We start from the raw sequence: 25,445 nt of genomic DNA on the forward strand, positions 1-25,445 counted from the left end.
CCAGTCGCCAGGCCTGTGGCTCTGGTGGACCTCCCGCAGGCATGCCGCTGAAGGCAACCTGCCTGCTGCCCTCCTGGCCCCCAGCAGAGCGCCCCAAGCCCATGCTTGGCATGCTGGGGCCTGGAGCCGCCCCTGCCCACCATTATGCTGGGCCACATCTAGGTTTTCTGCTGACAACGCCCATTTCAGTACCGGCTAGGCATGAGGGTGCTTAGATTAGCCATTTGGAAGAGCTGGCAGACTCCAAAGCAAGCCTCACATTTTACTGCAGTGGCTGTTTGTACTTTTCCCTTCAGCTAGTACTGTTGGGAAGGGACTCTAGCGCTCTTTACTTCTCGGTGACCACTTCAAAGGAGTCATTACCCTCTGGTGACAGTGGCAGGCCCCAGAGGAGAGACAGCTATGGCATTGCTACAGGCACACCTGGCGATAGCTGGCTCAGAAAACTGAATGGGTAAGGAGGCTAAACTACCCTGTCTCACCCCTGAGCTCTGCTTGCATCCCTCTGTCACGGCACAGCCCTCACTTCAGTCCCACGTTGTCTATGATTCACACACATTTGGAGCCCCCTCCATTGTACAGCTGAAAATCATTACAGAAAGTTATTTACAGTAATGGGGTAAATCCCACAGCATGTCACGTTTCCTGCATCGAGGACTATTTTGGGTCCAACACACAGGCAAGGGAAGAGGCCTGTGGCTAAGTTGAAATCCATGCAAAATATATTTAGAAGGGGGTTGCTGGGGGTGGGGAAGGGAGGTGAGCCTTCTGCTTCATTTCCCCCATGCCCAGAGTGATCAGCCAGATTGTATACAGGTTGGGAACAGAGTGCTACTGCATGAAGCCCTGCCAACAGGCTCTTCCACAACCAACAATAAATTTCAACAACAGACGTTCAATCAGCTCTGAAGCTAATTAGATTAAATATTTGCCAGATGCCAATTCCAAATGTCCCTGCACTGAAACCTAGGAAGCCAAAACCCATCATTTTATACTGAGTGCTTAAAGCCCAAACGGAAACATAGTGGCAGAAGGGAAGGAGCCTTGCATCTCAACAGCCTTTGTGGCCCTTTAAGCTGCTGCTGCACCTGTGTGGCCCTGAGTGCATTGCTTTGTGTTAAACTAGTGCCACCCTCTGGTGCACTGCAGTTTCTGTTTGTCTTCAGGCCAAGGTGGCTTTCCAAAGAGTTCCAGCCCATGGCTGACTTCAAGCTACACAGCATGAAACAAATATTCAGTGCAGTATGCAGGGGAGAGGCACCAACAAGCATTTCAGACCAGGAGGGAGCAGCAAAAGTTCAGCACAATTGACTTCTCCCCCCCACAGGCAATATCTTACAGGGGCTTTCTAGTGCCTTAGCACCTAAATTAATACCCCCTGCTGTGACAGGGAGGCCTGATGTGCCAGGAAACTTGCGGCAGAGATTTTTTTTTTGTTTCATTACCAGCTCCACTCTGATTAGCGCATGGGCTTAGAGTGCATAATGTACTGGCACAGGCCAGCTCTTTTTTCCAATTTCACTTCATTTTAAAAAGATTCTATTTCTGCCTGCTCTCTGCTGCAACAGTGGCTTCATGTGGGAAGGGAAAGGAGACCACTGGGAGCCTGCTGACACTGGATCTGGAGGTGGGTGAGACTAGGCCTGGGACTTGGGAAGAGGAGATTTGTACTGTCTCAGCAAGGAGAGAGTGGGAGAGCAGATGGTTGTGTGGGTGTGGGGAGGAAAACCAGTGAGATTGGATGAGGAGCTTTTGGGGGGGGCGGGGAGGAGACTGTGCACTGGCTGGCCAAGGAGACTGGGACTAGGAAACAGTGGGGGAGAGGGGAGAACAGTGGCAACAGGGAGGGAGGAGAGATCTGACAAGGAGCTGGGGTATGGCTGGGACTGGCCCTGTAAAGAGCCTGGGATGAGAAGCCAGGGAGATGGTGGGACAGAGACTGAGACTGGATGAGGAGCCTTGGGATGGAGGCGCAGGCTGGGCTCCAGCTTGAGGAAAGTGGGGACAATATACAGATTGGCTGAGGAACCAGGAGGAGGATCTGGGACTGGCCAGGCAAGGAGACTGGGTGCAAGAGGTTGGAGTGGGAGGGAAACCTGGCGGTGGGTGGTCCAAGAGTTTGGGACTAGATGAGGGGTTGAGGGAGAGAATGAGCGTTGGGGGAAGAGAGGCCTAGAGGGGGAGACAAGGCCCACATTAAAAAAAGCTGGCTGAGAAGTATGGGATGGAGAAGAGCGTGTGCTGGGACAAGTCAAAAGGCACCAGGCTGCAGGAAATGGGCAGGAGAGTCTGTGTCCACCAGAGCACATTTCCCACCAAATCCTGGGATGGAATCCAAGATTCCCATGGCTCACCCTTCCTCTGCTCTCAGCACACAGACTATGGCGATGCCAGAGGTCGTATTAGTCACTGTTACATGCTGGTCACTTTGTAGTACAATTCACACAAGGCCTGTGAATTGCATGCCCAGATCTAATGCTCGAGTGTTATTCCCCAACCCTTCCTTCACACCCCAGCAGTGGGACAGAGGCACTAGTTCAGTATGAGAGGCCATATACCTTTGAAATGTCCACAAAAACCTCCCGCTAGACATTGTGAAAAGGCGCATGAATGGAATATGGTGAGTGACAGAGTTACCTGTTAGTTCTTCTCTCCCATAAATCACTGTGCTGTTCCATGTGGTAGCTTGTGTCCCAGAGCAAAGAGGAAATCAGTCCTTCCTTCTTTTTAAAGGGTTTCCTTTCCCCCATCTCTCCGTTTGGCGTAGTTCATTTTGTTAAAGGAACTAGCACTAAGCTGCCTGGGAAAGGGACAGGCACAGTTGCTTTCCATTCACCAAGGAAGATGAGCTGCAACCAGCCACTTCCTGCAAACCACAGTCTTAGGCAGAGGCTGGAATTAATTGAGTCACAGGTGGACTGTTAGCAGCTATCACAAAAGAAGTTGCCTGAGCAGTGACAAAGCTGGCTCAGGCTTTGGGAGTCCTGAAGAGAGAAGAGGCACAAGCTGTGGTAGAAGCTAACCTAACAGTGCCTGGGGCTGTACATTCTTAGCTGCAGCCTGGAGCGTTTTTGCTCTTTGTCATTTTATTTGTGTTCCCCTTCTTTAGAAGCTCTGTGTTGTGCATTTGCCTGGCTGAGGCCTGGTTGTTAGCCACACTTCACTGCTGGATACTAGCAGAGATGCCAGCCAAAAGCCCCAGGAAGCGAAGCCCATGCTGTGGCCTCCGGACTGGGTTACAGAGGCGGGGCCCTTCTGCCTCTGTACAAAAAAATAATGAGCATTGGAGACAGGAGGAGGTAAATCTGGCCTAACGCACAGAGAAACTGCACTGGTCTGTGTCCCCAGCAGCCACCCGTTTGTCCCTCCTGGCTGGCTCCTGCACATCTCTCGTCATTCTGGCCCTTTCCTCACTGAACCTTGTGCTGAGCCCTAACATTGCCCCCATCCTGCAGCGCATTTGCCCCGACCCCATCCCCAAAATCTATTCTTTTCTTGTTGGTGACACATACAGAACCTACCAACAATAAAGGCAGAGGAAAAGCTAACCTCTCTGGGACCAGGCACACCCCTATCTGAGCTAAACCCGCCTGTTCTTTTTGTAATCACATCCTTTCCCCTTCCCCACCCTTCAACCTGTTTGTGTCACCCATGTCTTGTCTTTCGGATGAGGTGCTCTTTGGGGCAAGGACTGTCATCTCCTGTATGTTTGTACACCCCTAGCACAATAAGGCACTAAATGATAGCAAGTTATTTCGGCTCATGTTTGGTGAGCCTCCAGCTGTAAATGGTTCCTTCCACTTCCTTTGCAACCTTATGCTTGTAATTTTCACTAAGGTAGACATTCCAGACTACTGGGATTGCCACATGTATCTGTGCTAGGGGACCAAGAAACAGAGAAACGAAGGACTCACGTACTCCTGGTTAAACACAACATAGAACAAACAGAGTACAGGAAGCTCCACTGATGATGAGCACAGAACTGCCTGTATACAGCTCTGAAAAATTACTTGAACCCCATGTAGATGGGTTGCCCCAGGGACACTCCAATATTTTCCTTCCCAAACAAAATCAACCTCAGTTCTGGGTAGGTGGGCAAATTCAAAACATCGTCTCTGGAAAACAAATCTTTGGTAGGGCTGGCTGGCTAGATGTTCTTAGGGACTGCTCCAGTACCCCTTGTCATCCACGGGACTCAGATCAGGACCAAACTTGCACAGTGAGAGAGGAAGAGCTTGGGTCTGGCCTCCCCTTGAACAGCCTCATACCGTCATGAGCCACATGACCAGAACATTACACAATGCTGCTTGCTGTTAGTACCACTAGCATTGATGCTGCACAGGTATCAGCAAGTCCAGCAAAAATAGGTTGGATGGACAGATGTCACAGAGGCAGCTGAGGCCTTGCTTTTCCCAATGATCCTCTTCTGCATCTGCAATGCTGTTGATAACAATGTCAATTTGAACTTCAAACTGGCAGCCTCTGCTTAATCCCCACCCCTTGCACTGGAATATCAGGTATGTTTCCAACCATTCCTGAGGTGTCCTGGAAAGGCAGAATGGGGAATCTTGGGTGCTATTGCATGTGGCTTTCACTATTAATCCCCAGCTTTTATAAACATTACATACATTCCAAAATTCTTAAGCTACGAAGTGCTGGTGTGCTTGTGCATTTGAGAAGCCAAACGGAGGTAAAGTAGGGGGTGTTCTGAGAACAACCCCCCTGCTTTAGGAGTAATTTTAGCAACAAAGTGGGTACTTGCCTTTATTACCTGCAGTCTGGGAGCTGCAACCAATTCATATGAGGAGGAGCTGACTTGGGAGAGCTTTCATGTGGTTTGTTGCTGTGAGAAACAGCTCCCTTGGTACCCAGGCATTCTACGTGTCTGTTCCATGTAGTTTCTGACTTGCAAGGCAGTACGATCGCATTGTGGAGTGGCGGGGGTGGTGGTGGGGGAATAACGAAATACATATATACTGCAACAACAGTAAGGACATGAATTCATTTGTCAGCCGCAAATTCTGCCTCCTTACTTGGTCCATAGACACTCTACAATGGATGTGCATTGCAGCGCATAATGTAGAACACATAAGATCATATTCTCTTCTCAGATGTGGCCAATAGCAAATCACAACTGTATGAATTAACCCCTGGACTGCTATACAGTGTGACTAGGACATCTCAGGAGCATGATCTCTAATACAGTTACGCCCCAATGACTAGAACTATTAACACTGTTCCTCTGGTTTGTAGATATTGTTACATGTGATTGCTTTCCCTGGGTTGTCTTCTGTTATGGGATGGGGGGAGGGGAGGGGTCAGCATCCCTTATATATAATTACATGCAGGGAAAAGGCAGAAGAACCGTGAACTAACTTGACCCTGTTGGGTGGCCTGGGTGTGGGGATGGGTGTGTGTGTGTGGGGAAGGTGGGGTGATGTCAGCAGAGACTGAGGCTCTCCTTGGCTGATCCCAGACAATGAACTCATCTGTCTGTCAGCGAGTAACTTAAAAAGAAAGGATCCAGGTCATGAGACCAAAATAATTTGACCAAAATGCTTAAAATAAAACAAGAAATCCTTTGTGTAACAGGCCAGGTACTATAGGTCCAAATGCAAGAATGAGGAAGCTGTTTTCAAGTAGCAGCAGCTTTCGGAGATGACGGAGGGCTTACCATTATCATGAGCTCTCAAGTCAAATGAGTTGAGCTCTTTGGTTTTTTAATTCAATTTCTGTGGCTCATGAAGATCAACAAACAGCTTTTGTGATCTAGCTAATTTTCTGAGGCGTTGGTTGGTGACGGGCAGATGGAGACCTGCGAGCTGATGCTGCCTGCCATATTGCCTTAGCAGTTAGGCTGCAAGAAGCAGGGGTTAGTTAGCTTCAAGTCATATTGGAACTTGAGCTTCCTTTATGATGTGCTTTATGACTCCCATAGCCCACTGCTCTTTAGTTTACACAACAGCCTCTGAGGGCTCCTGATAATGGGCAGTGAGGAAAAAGGAGGAAATAACCCCAAATGATTTCATTCTGCCCCCACAGGCTGTGATACTGTAACATTTAAATTGAACAAGCCCTGCATGTTGTATGTAAGACTGGGCAGCCATTTTTAGCGCTGCACGCTGAAAAGACGGTTACTCACCTTTGTAACTGTTGTTCTTCGAGATGTGTTGCTCTTATCCATTCCAGTTAGGTGTGCGCGCCGCGCGTGCACGTTCGTTGGAAGATTTTTACCCTAGCAACTCTGGTGGGAAGGCAGGTCACCCCCTGGAGTGGCGCCGCTATGGCGCCTGATATATACCCCTGCCGGCCCATCCGCTCCTCAGTTCCTTCTTGCCGGCTACTCCGACAGTGGGGAAGGAGGCGGGTGTGGAATGGATATGAGCACACATCTCAGAAGAACAACAGTTACAAAGGTGAGTAACCGTCTTTTCTTCGAGTTATTGCTCATCTCCATTCCAGTTAGGTGATTTCCCAAGCCTTAACCTAGGCGGTGAGGTCGAGTGAGATGTTGCAGAGTCAACAATGGCGGAGCTGAAGCTGCGTTCATCCTAGACTGCTGAACCAGGCGTAGTGGAAGCGAAGGCATGACGGAGAACCAGGTCGCTGCCCCGACAGTTCCTGAATGGGCAACGTGAGCAAATAAAAGCAGCGATGAGGCTGAGCGCTGGTGGAGTGCGGCAGTCACGTGCCCGGGGGGGGCGTGAGCCAAGTCACAACAGGCACGGATGCAGGACGTTACCCACAAGGAAATCCTCTGGCGAGGAGACGGGTAACCCCTTGACACATTCAGCCACCAACAACAAAGAGTTGGGGGTTCTGTGCCCGAATGGTTTAGTTCGCTCTATAATAAAAAGCGAGCGCCCTACGGATATCCAGTGAGTGTCAGCTGCTTGCTCCCTGCGAGATGAATGGGGTTTTGGGAAGAAGACAGGTAAAAAGATCTCCTGGTTAACATGGAAAACCGATACCACTTTGGGGAGAAAGGCTGGGTGCAGCCTCAGCTGCACCTTGTCCCTGTGGAACACAGTATACGGGGGATCTACTGTGAGGGCCCGAAGCTCCGAGACTCATCTCACTGATGTGATGGCCACCAGGAAAGCGGTTTTCCATGAGAGGTAGAGAAGGGAGCACGTCGCTAATGGTTCAAATGGAGGGGACATGAGCCGGGCCAGAACCAGGTTAAGGTCCCAGGTAGGGGCAGGGCGGCGAACCTGGGGGTAGAGACGCTCCAGGTCCTTAAGGAATCTAGTCACCATAGGGTGAGAGAACACCGAGCGGCCGTCTCCTCCTGGGTGAAAGGTGGAGATGGCCGCCAGATGAACCCAGAGAGATGATATCGCTAGGCCCTGTTGCTTGAGGGACTAGAGGTAGTCTAAGATATCAGCAATGGAGACCTCGGTGGGAAGGAAGTTCCGTTCTGCGCACCAGCATGTGAAACGCTTCCATTTGGCCGAATACGTCACTCTAGTGGAAGGCTTCCTGCAACCCAGGAGCACCTGTCGCACTGGGGTAGAGCAACGGAGCTCAGACCGGGTCAGCAACTCAGGAGCCACGCCGTGAGGTGGAGTGACTGAAGGTCCGGGTGACAGAGCTTGCCATGGTCCTGAGTGATCAGGTCCATGTGAAGGGGCAGAGGGACAGGGTTGGCTATGGAAAGTTCTAGCAACATGGTGTACCAATGCTGCCGGGTCCAAGCTGGAGCTATCATGATCAAGCGGGCCTTGTCCCTGCGCACCTTCAGTAGGACCTTGTGGACGAGCGGAAACGGTAGAAAGCCATAGAGCAGGTGCATCATCCACGGTACAAGGAAGGCATCCACCACTGAACCCGGTGAGAGGCCTTGAAAGGAGCAGAACATCTGACATTTCCTGTTCCCGCGGGATGCGAAGAGGTCCATTCGGGGAAACCCCCACCTCCGGAAGAGCGAAAGAGCAACGTCCGGGTGAAGGGACCATTCATGGGAAAGGAAGGATCTGCTGAGATGATCTGCCAGCGTGTTCCGAACCCCCGGGAGAAAGGATGCGATGAGGTGAATAGAATGGGCTATGCAGAAGTCCCAGAGTCATAAGGTCTCTTGACACAGGGGAGAAGACCTCGTGCCGCCCTGCTTGTTTATATAATACATGGTCGTTGTGTTGTCGGTGAATACCATGACACAACGGCCCTGGAGGTGCTGACGAAACGTCTGACAAGCAAGGCGGACCACTCAACTCCCGGACTTTGATGTGGAGGGCTAGCTCGTGAGGTGACCACAGGCCTTGGGTTCGCAGGAGCCCGAGGTGAGCCCCCAACCCAGGGAGGAGGCATCCGTTGTCAGGGACACTGAGGGCTGGGGCGGATGGAACGGGAGCCCCACACACACCACGGAAGGATCCAGCCGCCACTGGAGGGAGTCTAAGACATCCTGGGGAATGGTGACAATGATGTCGATAGGATCTCTGGCCGGACGGTATTGTGCGTTGAGCCAGGACTGGAGGGGTCTTAGGCGGAGCCTTGCGTAGTTCGTTACAACGTGCAGGCCGCCATGTGGCCCAACAGGGTAAGGCAGGTGTGCACCGAGGTCAAGGGCACTGCTTGCAGTCTCCGTATGATGGCCGCCATAGTTTGGAACCTCGACAGTGGCAGAGAGGCTTTGGCAAGAGTGGAGTCCAGGGTGGCGCCGATAAACTCTATCCTCTGAGTGGGGATTAGCGTCGATTTTTTCACATTGATCATTAGACCTTGGCTTAAGAAAAGGTTCTTGACCATGCGGACGTGACTGAGGACTTGCGCCTCGGAAGTCCCCCAGATAAGCCAGTCGTCTAGGTATGGAAATACGTGTATGCAACTGCGGCAAAGGTGGGCGACGACTACAGCCATACATTTGGTGAACACTTTTGGGGCTGTAAATAGGCCGAACGGGAGGACCACGAATTGGAAATGTTGTCGGTTGACCATGAACCGAAGGAACCTCCTGTGGGGTGGGAAGATGGCTATGTGGAAGTAGGCATCTTGTATGTCGAGGGCGGCGTACCAGTCTCCAGGATCCAGGGATGGGATAATGGTCCCCAGGGATACATACGGAATTTCAACTTTACCAGGTATCTGTTGAGTTTCCGCAGGTCGAGAATAGGTCTGAGACCTCCCTTCGCCTTGGGGATCAGGAAGTAGCAGGAATAAAACCCCTTGCCCCGCTTGAGCTCGGGAACCTCCTCTATGGCTCCTTTGGCAAGGAGCGCTTGCACCTCCTGTAGGAGGAGTTGCTCGTGAGAGGGGTCCCTGAAGAGGGATGAGGGAGGGGGGTGGAAGGGAGGGTTTGAAACAAATTGTAGGTGGTATCCAAGTTCCAACGTGCGTAAGACCCAGCGGTCTGATGTTAGCTGGGACCACACAGGGAGGAAAAGGGAAAGACGGTTGGAAAAAGGAGGGGACGGATTCGTCAAAGAAACTGGTACAACGCCCTCGGGCACACCTTCAAAAGGAAGGTTTCGGCCCAGAGGAAGGCTTGGAGGGGTTCTGGTTCTGACCTCCGTGGTTGCCGGATTGTCTGCGGCGACCATTCCTGCCTCGCCGTCTTGCGAAGTCTTGCCTCTGCCGGGGTTGGGGATAAGGCCCGTGTTGTTGCTGTGGCCGGAAGGGCCTGCGCTGGGTTACGGGTGTATGCATCCCTAAAGAGCGCATAATGACCCTATTGTCTTTTAGGCTTTGCAGCCTAGGGTCAGTCTTGTCTGAGAACATCCCTTGGCCCTCAAATGGGAGGTTCTGAATGGTATATTGGAATTCCGGGGGGAGGCCAGAGACCTGCAACCACAAGATACGGCGCATAGTAACGCCAGATGCCAGAGTGTGGGCAGCTGAGTCCGCGGCGTCCAGGGAACCCTGTAGGGAAGTTCTCGCAACCTTTTTGCCCTTGTCGAGGATCGTGGAGAATTCCTGACGTGCTTCCTGTGGAAGCAGCTCCTTAAATTTGTCTGCTGCGGCCCAGGTGTTATAGCTGTAGCGGCTAAGGAGGGCCTGCTGATTGGACACGCAGAGCTGGAGGGCCCCTGCAGAGTAGACCTTTCAGCCGAGTAAGTCCATACGTCTCGCCTCTTTTGATTTTGGGGCCGGGGCCTCCTGACCATGGCGCTCCCTCTCGTTCACAGATTGGACAACGAGGGAACAAGGGGGAGGGTGGACATACAAGTATTCATACCCCTTTGAGGGTACCATGTATTTACGTTCCACCCCTCGTGCAGCGGGGGAACAGAAGCCAGAGACTGCCAGATGGTAGTGGCATTGGCTTGAATGGTTTTAATGTACGGAAGGGCAACCCTAGTGGGGGCATCCGCTGACAATATGTTCACCACTGGATCTTGTATCTCCGAGACCTCCTCGGCCTGCAGGTTCATGTTCTGTGCAACACGCCTGAGGAGGTCCTGGTGCGCCCTGAGGTCAAGCGGAGGGGGGCTGGTAGATGAAGTTCCAGCCACAGCCTTGTCCGGGAGGATGAAGAAGAGAGACCAGGCAGGAGCGGGTCTGCAGAGGGCTCTGCCTGAAGAACTGCGTCCAACTCCACAGGAGGCTCGGGGTCCTGAGGCTGGGACAACCTTTCCTCCGTGGGAGGAGGAGGAGGACGGGAACTGTGGCCTCCGGAACCCTGTGTTCCTAGACATTTGAACGTGAGGGACCTGGCTGAAGGCCTTGGGCTTGATGGTACGCCCAAGGCGTCCAGAACCCCCACTGCTGCGGTCCATGCTCTTGAGGCTGGGGTTCCTGGAACAAAGCAGCAGGTACGTCGGTGTCCGGGGCGTAAACACTATCTGCCTGAGAGGACACAGACGGCTGGCGGGATGGCCGGGGGGGGGCTGAACGAGGCTGGTATGGGTCCCTCGCCCCCTATGGTGAAGACCTCTTCGGTGCCGGGGACCGGTACCAGGAATCATAATGGTTCCGAGATCGAGATGGGGACCTGCCACCAGCTCGGTGCCGGGAGGTCGACCGGGATCGGCAACGCCGACGGCGAGAGCGGCTGCACGAGTCTCGGTGCCGGTAGCGATGACTAGAGCCAGAGAGGTGCCAAGGGTACGGGGCTGGGCGTGAGGTGGATCTGCGCCGCGAGTACGACCAGTACCACCGCGGTGAGAGGTGCCGGGACTGCGAGCGGCGCCTAGATCGAGACGTTCCACGAGACTGGTAGCGGTGCCGGGACCTAGATGGAGATCGGTGCCGGCTCGCCGAATCCAGGGAAGGAGGTCTCATGGCTGCAGGTTTGCCTCTAGACTGTAGAACCTGCACCGGCGGTGCTGGGGGTTGAGGCAGAGCAGACTCGGTCATCGCGATAAGGTCCCTGGCCGAAGAGAATGTTTCTGGTGTAGAGGGGACCATCAGCTTGACCACAGGTCTCCCCGGGGAGCTCTCCAAGACTGGACTCGACGGACCTTTCGGGGCCGGAGTCGACGGTACCACTGGCGTCGGTGCTGCAGCAGGAGCCGATGCTGGGTGGTCCACACGAGCCTGCTTCGCAGGTGTAGAGGAAGCCGATGGCCTTCGATCGGGACCCTGCGCTGGGGAAGGCCGGTGCCGAGGCGTCTTCATGGAGCCGGCGCGGTCCGGTGCCAAAGGGGTGGCGTCGGCACTCGGTGCCGAGGACGGAGGGTTAAGACCCGCCTCCATAAGGAGAGTCTTTAAACGATGGTCCCTCTCCTTCTTGGTCCGCGGCTTAAAGGCGTTACAAATGCGGCACTCCTTGGATACGTGCGATTCCCCAAGGCACTTTAGGCAGGAGTCATGGGGATCGCTCGTGGGCATCGGCTTTTTACAGGCCGAGCACGGTTTGAATCCCGGCGAACCGGGCATGAGCCCGGGCACCGGGTGCGGGGGAGGGCTAGACCCCAAGCCTGCTAAACTATATACAACAACTGATTAACAACTATAAAACTAATTACTCTATACACTAATGATAACTATATACAACGAGAGGTGAGTGAACAAGGAGAAGCTAGGGAAGTGGAGGACAGCTATGCCGTGCTCCACAGTTCCAACGACCGACACGGCGGTAAGAAGGAACTGAGGAGCGGATGGGCAGGCAGGGGTATATATCAGGCGCTATAGTGGCGCCACTCCAGGGGGCGACCCGCCGGCCCACCAGAGTTGCTAGGGTAAAAATCTTCCGACGAACGTGCATGCAGCACGCGCACACCTAATTGGAATGGATATGAGCAATCACTCGAAGAAGAACAGAAGTTAACCTTAGTGGATATAGCCTTCTACCACCCCGAAGCTCGATTCGCTTATTAAATTATGATATTGGAAACTTAAACCTCATCTCTTCCAATTATACCCACATTAAATCAAGATCCGGTGACAGGTCAGCTGGCTTGTTGGTATCATTTCCTTTCCCCCCATGCTTTCTCCCAGCCTTTTCCCTCTGTGGCAGGACAGAAAAAGAGTACAGATTACTATTAGTATAGTCATTTCAGCATATCACACTTACCTTGCAAGGTACACACTGACCTTCATAATCTTATTTCTTGCAGTGGCTGCCAGTGTTCCCTCTAATTTTTCCCACCCATCTGTGGAATGAATTTTGTTATGTGCACCCATATGGAGGTGATGTGTGACAAATCACCTCCATATTGGTGCACGTAACAAAATGAATCGGGGGGGGCAACGGGTTCTGAGTGTGGGAGGAGGCTCAAGGCTAGGGCAGAGGTTGGGATGTGGGTTGGAGTGAGGGCTCCAGCTGGGGGTGTGGGCTCTGGGGTGGGGCCAAAGATCACAGGCTCAGGGCTGTGGCAGAGGGCTGGGGGTGCAGTGGGTGAGGGCCCCGGGGTGGGCTGGGAATGAGGGGTTCAGGGGGTGGTAGGGGACTCAAGGGCTGGGGCAGAGCATTGAGGTGGGGGGTGAGGGCTCCAGCTGGGGGGTGCAGGCAGGCTGCCCTGGGGCCAGAGAACTCCCCCCAGCCCTCTCCTCGCGGGCAGCATGGTGCTCTGGGGGAGGGGCCCCTCTTTCCCTGCCGGCAGCAGCGAGCAAGCTCCTGGAGCCAGGAGAAAGGCCCCTGGCAGCCCTGCACACCCCAATTTGCTCCCTTCACCAGTCCCTGCCCACCCCCTACCTCTCTCCTCTCCAGGCCCCTGCTGCTGCGGCCCTTTATAGCCTGCTGTGCAACTGCGCAGCTTAGAAGGAATTTAGCACTGGCCACTTATCTATAAAAATGACAAATACCCACAGCGTGCATGGATTACAGAAGTATGTTTTATGCACATTTGATTGAGTTACCATACGTCTCAATTTGATAAAAACAAATTCTTCAGTCCTGATCCTGCAAACACTCATGTGCTTAATTTTACTGCTATTAGTAACAAATCTCTAGTACTACTCTCAGTAGTAAAGTTAAGCTCATGCATAAGTGTTTGTCTTGGCTTTTTAAAAACTAGTTACACAGCTGTACAGTACCAAACGCCAGCCAGGAACGTTGCATGCCTGGAAGGAATCTGACAACATCAGTGTTTGAAAGGATACTTTTTAAAAGCTGGATGTGTCATCAAAAGGCAAAATGCTCCCATGTAAAGCAAAAAATCCATTGCTGATCTGCGGAAAAAGAATGATCAATGCAAAATTCCCTCCAGTCCCCAGGGACTCCCAAGCTTCTCCCAAGCACAGAACTAATGATCCCCTTCAATCTATCAAATTCCACACAGTCATCCAATTTTTGTTTAAATATATTAGTACTTGACTTTACCACTTCACTTGGAAGCTCATTCCACCCACTCACCACAAGACTCAGCAAAATGCAAATGAATAAGCAGCTTATGTCCAAATACATAAATGAGGCATTTGTAGATTGATCCAGAGTAGAGCAATGTTGAAGGGGAATTTTATGGAAACTCATGTCTCCTTTTTTAACATTCCCTAGGTAAGCAGATACAAGTTTGGGGAATTAAATGGTGGAGAAATGTATCAATTTAGCAAATAGTTGGACAATATGTGGCTTTTCATTAAAACCACAAAAAATGGCAGTTGACTACCTTGCAAGGAAAAGGAAAGCAGTTGTGCCTTTTCTGTTGGGGAGCTTTTTGACTGACCCCATTTATGGCCATTTTCAGAGGTACTTATCACCCATTCAGGTGCCTACAGAGCAGCTGTGCTCTTTTGAAAACCTGGTCCCAGTTGTGAATGATAAGCACTCCTGAAAAACTGCCCTTTACTGTCCACTTAGTCTTGTGAGCAGAAACAGCTGCATTTGTGAATTTGTTTTATAGACAGCCATCTAACAAAAGAATAAGGGGGCACTCATCGAACTTAGGATAAAGCAAATTAAAACTAGAACATGGATATCACTTATAATGCAACTCCACGATGCAAAATATTATTAATGCAAAAGTAAGTTTCATAAAACTTTCTATGACTGAAAACAGTAGCAGCAATTTTGCTAGCTGGGGAACATAGGCGGATCAATAGCTGAGGTCAGAAAGTCTCCTTTCTCTTCGTGGTACAGTGATACACAATTAGGTGCACTGTGTAGGTTTTACTCCTTGCTTTGAATCACCCAGCACTGGCCACTGGTGGAAACAGGCTATTGGATTGATATACCATTGGTCTGACCTGCTAATGGCAGGTCATATGTTCTTATCCCAACCTACAGCTGAAATACTTGCAAGTGCTCTAGTCTAGCAAGTAAGATATTAACCAATCGTTTCCTTTGATAATGCCGAATTTTCACATATGAGCAAGTTTTCTAGAGCCTGACTGTCCCTGACAGTGCATGGGTAACTTCCACTGAAATCCTAGGAGCTGCATATTTGTTTTTGTCACGACAGGTGGGCCCCTAATACTTGTAAAGATGGATTTGATCAATACACCTTCCCATACAACTAGCACAGTATCTAAAAGGGAAAGAACAGCACATGGATTTTCACTGGATCTGTTCTGTAAATTGTAAATAATTCAGCTATAAATAAATAGAAATAAACTCAATGCCCCATACTTTGAGCTGTACTGTGGTTGCTTTGGGTTGCACTACTGGTGCAAATAGGTCTTAAATTTGGCATGCAAATAATAATAAATAACAACAGCTGGCCATGGGAGGACGACTCCACTCAGGGGGATCTGCTAGTGGCATACAACTGGTGTACTGGTCCTTGTGCCATCCCTCTCCCTGTGGCCTTTAGGCGATATGCAGCTGGGGAAAAGAGGTCTGGCCTCCATATTGGGCTCTTGAGGCTATTAGCAGGCAGCACAAGTTACAGCAAGCAGCCTTCTGGCTCTCCTAACTTATCCCTGGGGATAAGCTGAGCACGTAGCTGGCCATCTACCTTGGCATAAACTCCTGCATCATACAGAGCACTCCTCAGCCATAGCTAAGGATCTGGGCCAAAGGCGTTACACCTACTGCTAGAGGAGAACCTTAGATGTTATCTTTCAAATTGTCTTAAGTAGCTGAACTGTCTTAAAAATTCTTGTGATTATAAAAAAAACTGTGTGTCCACTTTCAATAGTCACTGTACATTCACGTGAGTTCAATGAACTACTTCATTAAACTCTGAGTCAAATGTAAACGAGATCAAAATATTTTCCAAAATGGAAGATTTAAGCCACAGTAATAATCTCATGAATCTAGCCTACCTCTAAATCTATGAATAAAAACACTGAATGAACATCTATTTTCTTTGTGTTTTTTAATTAAAATTGAATTTGCAAAATGTCCATTTTTCACTCGTGTTGACTTGGAAGTGAAAACGATATTTTCTTTTCCAAAGTATTGTCTTTAAAGAGCTCATGCTAACATAGAAACAGATCACAGTTTCCCCCTTTAATCTGCATCACCCAAAGTGCTCCTTGAAAAAAGATTTTGGGAAGAACAAAAATAACTGCAGAATTTGTACAAAGGATTTTACAGCTGTCGTCATGTACAAAGGGACAGTAAGAAATAGTAGAAGGAGAAGTTTACATCTGCATGTACCATACCCTGCTGAAGCTTGACCTGATAGAAGGTTGTTCAGAGTTCCATAAAAATTATTTGTATTTTTAAAAAAACCTCACAAAACCAAGATTAAGAATATGTACATCTTTAAGGTCATTATTTTGTAATACAGAATGTTTTATCTTCATCCAGGACTTGGCCTGAGGACCTCTGAAGCTAGAAATGTCATGGATTCATGTTGGCTCTCAGAACTCATGCATTTTATGAATATTAAATTCATTCAAACCACGCAAGGAGCAAGATATCCAGCCAGTAATTGTTCTGAGGGTGCCATTAAAGCTCTAGAATGTCTCATCTTTTCCTACCACTGTGGAGAACTATGAATCTGGGACCCTATTAATCTTCTGCTCTTTGGATTCCAAAGATTTGTACTTTTCTTTTATCACTGAGGCAGTTTGCTGAAGGTGAATAACTGGCTTAATCTGGAGCACATTAAAGCTCTCTTGGTTCTTCTTGTTGTAAATGTTCACTCTATGTTCTAGCTCAGGACTAGCTTTGGCGGACCCTGCTGGACTAGGCAATTTAAGGTTGACTGGATCTAAGCCTTTTTGTGTCAAGCAAGAATCCTCTGACAATGATGATAACAGTTCCTGAACTACTGCATTGCTGACCCTATGCCTTGCAGAATTGATTTGATCATGTTTTGCATTCCCAGCCTTGTCTAAAGGGCCGTATTCAGAGGATTCCTCCCGGGTGGTACTGCAGTCTGTAGAAGAGCCAAAGGTTTGGCTGCTGTCACTCTGGGCTCTGGTTACAGAGCTGTCTGTAGATCTGGAGGCACTGCCTGATGTGACGCTAGCAGAAGTTCCATTACTTCCTATCTTCATGGGCACTTCCACTGTGAACAGGTCAGAAGATATGTTGGGGTGGTGCACGTCAATGGCTGTTGTGGTAATGACACAAATACCAGCTTCAGGAACTCCGCTGTCTGTAAGTAAAATAATAGAAATTTCAATTGAAAATGGCCTGCCTCTGAAATGTGTGACGATAGTCTCGAAAGCACATTTTCACGTAAAATTGTTTGGTAAGTGGAGAGAGCTTTCATTCATAGAAATGTAATTATTTTATTTGGATTTTCCATAGTTCCTAGGAGCCCTAGTAATAAAACAGGACCCCATTGTGCTGGATGGTGTACAAACACAGAACAAAAAAGAGACAACCCCTGCTCCCAGAGCTTGCAGTTTAAATTTGTGTATCCAGAAAATGCTATATTTGCAAATGTCCCATAATGGAATCTGTGGTCTCAAGGACACAGGAAGGCGTATATGGGGCTGATATACTCCTGATTATTTTTAAAAACATTTGGGAGTAAATTTTTTTTTTTAAATGGAACATAAAAATGCCACATAAGCAGTGGTATTTTTGTTAACCAAATTTGCAGAGAGTCAAGTGAACTGCTTGACTATTTGCTTTATAGCATACCTTTTAAAATCCAAGCTACTGGGTATTCGTGTATGAAAGCCATTCAGTGCAGTGCAAAGTGATATCTTATGACCCTTTAGTGGCTACAATTCAACTCAAAGTAAAGAAATCCATTTGAGGTATGATGCAGTGCTACTGCTCACAAGTCAATGTTGTCTGGCATTGAGTTTTCTTATCCTTCATTCATTCAGTTTAACCTTTCTAAAAGGTTCCCAGCAAGGGGTTTGTCTAAGTTAACTTCCAATTGATTTTCTATTCATTTATTTCCTCCCTAGGTTTCTTTTCCATAGCCATTTGAACACTCTGTTGACTGGATAACTTACTCTAGGAAAAATGCACACCTGGATCTTGAAACCATTATGGCCGACCTCAGGGGGAGCAAGATCAGGTCCTTATTCTTTAGAGACTATCACCTTGATATAAACTTTAATGGAAAACACAATAGGTTTAGAGATTGGTTTAATTTCCCAGGTTGATCTACTTAATTGCTCAGTCTTGCTTGTTCTATGTCATTCAGTGCAATACAGCAGTTACACATGTCTGATACTCTGAAATTCAGTTTAAATCTAAATCTTTAAAGAAAACTCACCACTGCTGGGCTCATTGTAATATTGACTGATGTAGTTGTTCATATCATCCTTGACCATGGCCTCTGGAAAAGTAACAGGGAATGCTATTAGAAAGCCATTTATTTTATTTTTTTTATCCATGTGATTGAAATACCATACTATGCAATACTCTCCTGCATCATTTATCTTAGTCCCATTCATTGTGTCTTTGACAACACACATTGTGAGGTTATAAGCTGCTTTTAGATATGCAATGATGTATTTGGAAGCAGTCTCCCAACAAGCCTGATCTTGCAGCCTTGACTCGGGCACTAAAGGTAACTGGGAGTTTGGCCTGGATAAGGATTTTGGGTCCAGTTCCTCAATGAGCACTTTTAAAGTTTCTTTATATAGTAGCAAATGGAAGACTTCTAAGAAGGGGTTCTAGAAAGACAAAACACAAGTTTCCTGATCCAAATTCTAAAACTGTTATTCACTTAATTCAAGCCTTCTGATATGAAGAATGGCAACCCCTTCATTTAAATGAGATAGATTGGGACATTTCTCTCAGCACAAAGTAGAATTAATACCACTCTCTGCAATCGGTTATTGATTTAAAGTGACAATCATGTTCAGCTGGGAGCTTAACTCTCCAGGGATCCTAAGTTGTTTGGATGTTTAACTCTATAAGGTACAGTCCCTATTGTCTGTGTGCTGCTAATCATCTCCATACTGAAAAGGCTCACATCCAAAGCCACTGTAATTAATCTGAAAGTGTAATCTATAAAATTGTGGTTTGCACTACACCTCTACCCCAATATAATGCAGTCCTTGGGAGCCAAAAAATCTTATTGCATTAGAGGTGAAACTGCGTTATATTGGGTAGGGAAGGCTCCTTGTCCCGACCGCCCCCCAAGACCCTCTGCCCCTTACCCAACCCCTCAGCCCTGGCCTGGCACCCTTAACATGCTGCTCAGAGCAGTGTGTTGAAGCCGTCTCTAGAGGGGTGCAGGGCCTGGGACAAATCAGCCTCCCCGCTAGTCTTCTCACCATCATCCCAGTGCTCCCAACTGCTCGGCTGTTGTTTGCCTTCTCACCCCACCTACCTGCCCGCCTGCCCACTGCTTGCCTCCCCTCTAGTCTCTTCACCGTCTGTCCGGTGTGCCTCCCTGCGTCCGCCCGCCCGCCCGCCCCCTCCTGCTTGCTGTCTTCCTGCCCGTCTGCCTCCTCACCCTGCTCCTGTCTGCTGCTCACCTCCCCATTCGCCTCCTCACCCCGCTTGCCCACCCACCTCCTGTCCGCCTCCCACCCTTAACATGCTGCTCAGAGCAGTGTGTCGCAGCCATCTCTAGAGGGGTGCAGGGCCTGGGACAAATCAACCCCCCACTAGCCTTCTCACTGTCAGCCCAGCGCTCCCAACTGCTTGGCCGCTGCTTGTCTCCTCACCTCACCTACCCACCTGCCTGCCCACCTCACTGCTAGTCTCCTCACCATCTGTCCACCACTCTCCTGCTTGCTGTCTTACCGCCTGCCTGGCTCTTCACCCTCCTCCTGTCTGCTGCTTACCTCCCCATTCGCCTCCTCACCCCGCTTGCCAACCCACCTCCTGCCCGCCTCCCACCCATAACACGCCGCTCAGAGCAGCGTGTCAGAGCCAGACACACTGACATGCTGATCTGCCGGAGTGTGCAGTCCCATCCCCCAGAGCGCTGCTTTACCACGTTATATCTGAATTTGTGTTATATCGGGTCGCGTTATATCAGGGTAGAGGTGTACTATAGATCTGCATTCAAGGATCTCAAAGTGCATTACAAATAGCAACAAGCACAGCAGCACAGCACCCCTGGGGAATAGCTGCATATTATTATCCCCTGTTTATAGACTGGAGAAACCAAGACAAGTTTGCCCAAGGTCACACAGGCAGCAGCAGTGGTAGAACACATATCTCCTGGCTCCGAGTCCTGTGTTTTAGAGACAAAAATCATCCTTCTCCGTAAGATTAAACAAAAAATAAAACCTGTAGGTATTCTACCAAGTCAGATGAAATGAATGGGGTGAGGGATAGCTCAGTGGTTTGAGCATTGGCCTGCTAAACCTCGGGTTGTGAGCTCAATCCTTGAGGGGGCCATTTAGGGAACTGGGGTAAAAATCTGTCTGGAGATTGGTCCTGCTTTGAGCAGGGAGTTGGACTAGATGACCTCCTGAGGTCCCTTCCAACCCTGATATTCTGTGAACGCCATTAACACAGATTTATTAAGGATACAAGGAAATATGCTAGAGCAGTGTTTCCCAAACTTGGGACGCCGCTTGTGTAGGGAAAGCCCCTGGCGGGCCGGGACGGTTTGTTTACCTGCCCTGTACGCAAGTTCGGCCGATCGCAGCTCCCACTGAACGCAGATCACTGCTCCAGGCCAATGGGAGCTGCTGGAAGCTGCGGCCACTACGTCCCTCAGCCCACGCTGCTTCCAGCAGCTCCCATTGGCCTGGAGCAGTGATCCGCGTCCAGTGACAGCTGCGATAGGCCGAACCTGCGTACAGGGCAGGTAAACAAACCGGCCCGGCCCGCCAGGGGCTTTCCCTACACAAGCGGCGTCCCAAGTTTGGGAAACACTATGCTAGGGAATAGTTACTCCTGTGCATTGATATATGGCTGAAAAAAGGAGTCAGTTAACACAGCAAAATAAATCCAAGGAATGATGTATTATTAAGGGTGTTTCCTTTTTCTAGTTTTGTCACATTACTGTTCAGAATGTCTAGACTATAGAGGCCTCATTCTTCTAGGGAGCAGCTCTGCTTACTTCAGTGGGGTTATACCATGGATGCACGATGTAGCTTTGGGGTCAATATGCTCAAATTTGGTTGTCTAAAGTTAGGCACCTAAATTTTCATTTAGCCACCTAAATAAACAGCCTTATTTTCACAGGGGCTAGTCACCTGCAGCTCCTGAAATGGTAAGCAAGCCATATACTTACTGTGACACTGAAATGTAGCCACTTTTGGGGCAGAGGGCAGCACTCAGCTGACAGAACAAAAACAGGGGAAGAGGGTACATTTTAACCATGGCAACTCCTTACACCTATAAAACATGCCAGGGGATTTTTAATGTCCACACAGACCGGATAAAACTTGACTCACACACTCATACGATCCGCTTTGAAAGGACAAACATTTATATCAATTCTGCTGGCTTCTGAGTCTTTTATACCAAGGAATATAAATATTCTAAATCTGATGTCTGAAGTTACACTACTGAGCAATCTCCTTCCACCTGATTATTCTTTATAAAGGGGATGATTTGCTATGGTTTTGGAACAGCAGTGGTACTCTTGTCTTGTGTTGCTTCTCTGTTAATCATGACCTCCCACTTATGAATCCATGCTGACCATTTCTTACCAATCTGCAGCTGTTCCCTTAGTCTGTGAGTGATCAATACCTCTAAAAGCTTCTCTAGCATTGGGGATTTGACTTGAAAGTCTTGGCTCTGGCCCAGGGATATTATTATTTAATTCAACCCCTTTCTTAGTATTTTGGGATGCTAACCAGGTGGTTCTGGGGATCTCTTTCTTTCACTTGTAATTTTTTTTTTTAAACCTTTTCCATTGTCACACTCCATTTTGATGATTTTTCATCTTTCTCTCTGGAAGCTTCAGTCTGTTTCTGGCCTCTTTTCCCTCACTCCTGATGTTCAGCTTGTTGGCTCTGATACAGAATTAACTAATAAAAATGCTAACCTGTACCCAGTAAGTTCCTATAAACAGAACAGGGAATTTAGGTGGGGGAAAGAAACTACACTATGCCACACTGATTCACCTGATAAATCAAAAGAACATGAGACTGTTCCAGAATTTATCAAGCCAATGGAAGTTACACCTCAAAACAGCACAATGCCTGAAATGCTTGGGATATCAAACAACAGTCCCAAATGGTAAGGGTCGTTGGGCTAGATCCTGAGCTGGAGTAAATTCACAGCGCTCCATTAAGCCAATGGAGTGATGCTGATTTACACTAGCTGAAGTTCTTATCCCTTATTTCTGCAATGATAATTATTTTCAGAACGAATTAAGGGCCAATCATCAGAGGGTGTAAGTTCTCTATTGACTTCGACTGAACTCTGATGACTGACACCAGCAGAGGATCTGGTCATCGTATGTAACAACACATATGAAATCTGCATCTGATTTTAGACTGAAAAATATGTAATGAGAGCACTAACAGAAAAACACCAGCTGTACTGTGGATTTTATAGTCACTAAAGAGGTTCAGTTTTCTGTACAGTAGCTGACTGTCAATTGATTTTTTTCCCCTCCAAGAATTAATTCTCTTATGGTAAAACAATGAGAATTTTACAGTAACTGCAAAGTATACACATATTTTGTCACAATTTTGAGCAGAACTGAACGATTACCACTATGAACATAATGAGAGTATACAGTAAGAACTTCAAGCTTAAAAGCAATCTGATCTATCCAGTTTGCGGTGTATCACATGCTTTAAAAGCATCCTCTCCTTTTAAGTGTTCTTTTTGATACCATGTTTCAGAAAACCATGCTCATCCCTATGAGCCAGATTTCCCACATCCCCTTGGGTCTCTGTGGCTACAGTCCTGCCTTTTCACAGCACATTGTGGTTTGCAGGTGAAAGAAACAGATGTTTTCCATGGAACACTTTCTCCACACAACAAGACCCAAACCACTAAGCACTCTGTACCTGAAATAGCTGCACTCATAAGATGGCAATCTAACTTGACACTGAAAGGGAACATGGTTGTTTTCCTGGTTTCACTGGATCTTAAAAGCTTTTTTGGCCCCTGTTGATCTTTAAATGCCTGCAGTCAGAGGTGTGCTTTGTGCTAATGTCTGAGTTTAAAAGGAGGCCTCAGAGTAGCTCAAGGCAATGCTACTGGATTAGAAGTACATTGCATTGCTTTTCAGCTATCAGCTCTTAAAATACACATTATTTCAATCATTCATAATTTATACTATAAATGCCACAACCTTCACAGCTAGTATATGTACAGTTTATAGATCTAGCATGCATTTTTCAGGTGTATACATAACTTTCTGGGGCGAGCATCAGGGGGTGCAGATATCAGAGCCTTGATCAGTTTAAAGATCTCACTAGATTTTCTGTATGTTACAGAAATCTCTAACTCCACCAGAGAGGTCCTTTGGGGCCATCTGCCTGTCCCAAGTCAGGATAAAGGAGGAGGGTTGGGCGTGGGGCTAGCAACTCCACCCCGTAGAAAAATCAACCTGCTACAGAAACGCCAACAACAGAGACAACAGAGACTTTTACCCTGGAAAAAGAAGGGTCTTCAACTCGAAGATGCATGACGCTGGGTGGTGAAAGCCGTGAGGAAGCCACTAAGCTGATTACCCTTCTTGCAACCAGGAGGATTACCATAGGCACATGGAACGTGAGGACCATGTACGAGTCAGGAAAGACGGCGCAGGTTGCAGCAGAGATGAGGAGCAACAACCTGACCCTATTAGGCATTAGCGAAACAAGATGGACGCAAGCTGGACAGAGACGACTGTTGACAGGAGAGCTGTTGCTGTATTCAGGACATGAAGAGAGCGACGCACCCCACACACAGGGAGTAGGCTTCATGTTGTCCAAGCAGGCACAGAGAGCACTGATTGGTTGGGAGGCACATGGTCCCAGGATCATCACAGCATCCTTCAGAACTAAAATGAAGAGGACTAAGATGAATGTTGTTCAGTGCTACGCTCCAACTAATGACAGCGAAGAGGAGGACAAAGATTATTTTTACAACAGACTCCAGAAAATATTAGAGATTCTCCCAGACAAAGACATCATCATCCTTATGGGAGACTTTAATGCCAAAATTGGACCTGACAACACAGGATACGAACAAGTCATGGGGACCCACGCTCTGGCAGAGATGAGTGAGAATGGAGAGAGATTTGTGGATCTGTGTGCACTTAACAACCTGGTCATAGGAGGTAGCATCTTTCCTCACAAGCGGATCCACAAGAGTACCTGGGTATCACCAGCAGGCACGACAGAAAATCAGATCCACCATGTCTGCATTAGCAAGAAGTTCAGAAGATCCTTGCAGGACGTTAGAGTTAGAAGAGGAGCAGACGCGGCGTCCGACCATCACTTAGTGGTGGCTAGATTGAAGCTGAAGCTGAAGCAGAGCTGGATAGATACGTCAGACAGAAGAGTGAAGTACAACGTCAGCCTTCTGAAGGACCGTAAGACCAAGGAAGATTTTGGACTGATGCTGAAGAATAAGTTTTCAGTATTACAGGATTGGTCTGAGGAAGAGGAAGACAGTGTACTAAACAGATGGCAGAAAGTGAGAGACACACTTAGGTTAGTATGCCAGGAAGTGCTTGGAATTAAGAAACACCAGCAGAAAGAGTGGATCACAGCAGAGACCTTGACCAAGATAGAAGACAGAAAGAAGAAGAAGGCAGCAGTCAACAACAGCAGGACTAGAGCTGCAAAGGCCAAAGCTCAAAAAGAGTATGCTGAAGCCCACAGAGCAGTGAAGAGGAATATTAGGAAGGACAAGAGAGAGTATGTGGATGAACTGGCAGCAGAAGCGGAGCAGGCAGCATACAGCGGTAACATGAAACAGCTGTATGATACTACCAAGCGACTGTCTGGAAAGTTCAGCAAGCCAGAACGTCCCGTTAAAGACAAGCAGGGAAAGTCTATAACAGGAATAGAACAACAGATGAACAGATGGGCGGAGCACTTTGAGGAACTCCTGAACAGACCAGCACCACCAAATCCACCAGACATTAACCCAGCCAACGAGGACCTCCCAATTAATTGCGATAAACCAACCAGAGATGAGATCAGAAAAGCCATCACCATGATGAAGAACAGGAAGGCAGCTGGACCTGATGACATCCCAGCAGAGGCCCTGAAAGCAGACCTGGATGCTTCAGTGGAAATGCTGTACCCCCTCTTTGAGAAGATATGGGAAGAAGAAGTGATTCCGGCAGACTGGAAAGAGGGATATCTCATCAAAATCCCCAAGAAAGGAGACCTTAGCAACTGTGCCAATTATAGAGGAATCACACTCCTGTCGGTGCCAGGGAAGGTCTTCAACCGAGTTCTCTTAGAGAGAATGAAGGATGCCGTCGATCCACAGCTACGAGATGAACAGGCAGGTTTCCGGCTGAACAGATCATGCACGGCCCAGATAGCAACGCTTCGCATCATAGTCGAGCAGTCTGTGGAGTGGAACTCCTCGTTGTACATCAACTTTGTTGACTATGAGAAAGCGTTCGATAGCGTGGATCGAGAGACCCTCTGGAAGCTCCTTCGGCACTACGGCATTCCAGCAAAGGTGGTCAACCTGATCAAGAACTCATATGATGGTATACACTGTAGAGTGATCCATGGAGGGCAGCTCACTAACAGCTTCCAGGTGCGAACTGGAGTCAGACAAGGATGCTTGTTGTCACCACTTCTCTTTCTCCTCGTCATCGATTGGATTATGAAGACATCCACTTACGAGCGTAGGAACGGAATCCAGTGGACGTTGT

At 48.5% G+C, this 25,445-nt stretch overlaps 1 protein-coding gene across 3 annotated transcripts in view; it reads right to left on the reverse strand.

The window, feature by feature from the left end:
- Positions 1–15,672: 15,672 nt before the first annotated feature.
- Positions 15,673–25,445, reverse strand: part of TMEM266 (transmembrane protein 266) — a 125,470-nt gene continuing 115,697 nt past the window's right edge. For all 3 annotated transcript variants that reach the window (XM_032763069.2, XM_075069530.1, XM_032763070.2), the window contains 2 exons: positions 17,958–18,020; positions 15,673–16,874 (listed from right to left, as the gene is read on the reverse strand). In XM_032763069.2, the coding sequence (XP_032618960.1) occupies positions 16,264–16,874; positions 17,958–18,020 (674 nt within the window). In that variant the 3' untranslated portion in view covers positions 15,673–16,263. The remainder of the gene's footprint in view (positions 16,875–17,957; positions 18,021–25,445) is intronic.

The sequence above is a fragment of the Chelonoidis abingdonii genome, chromosome 9 (genome assembly GCF_003597395.2).
Source record: "Chelonoidis abingdonii isolate Lonesome George chromosome 9, CheloAbing_2.0, whole genome shotgun sequence".
Lineage (NCBI taxonomy): Eukaryota > Metazoa > Chordata > Testudines > Testudinidae > Chelonoidis > Chelonoidis abingdonii.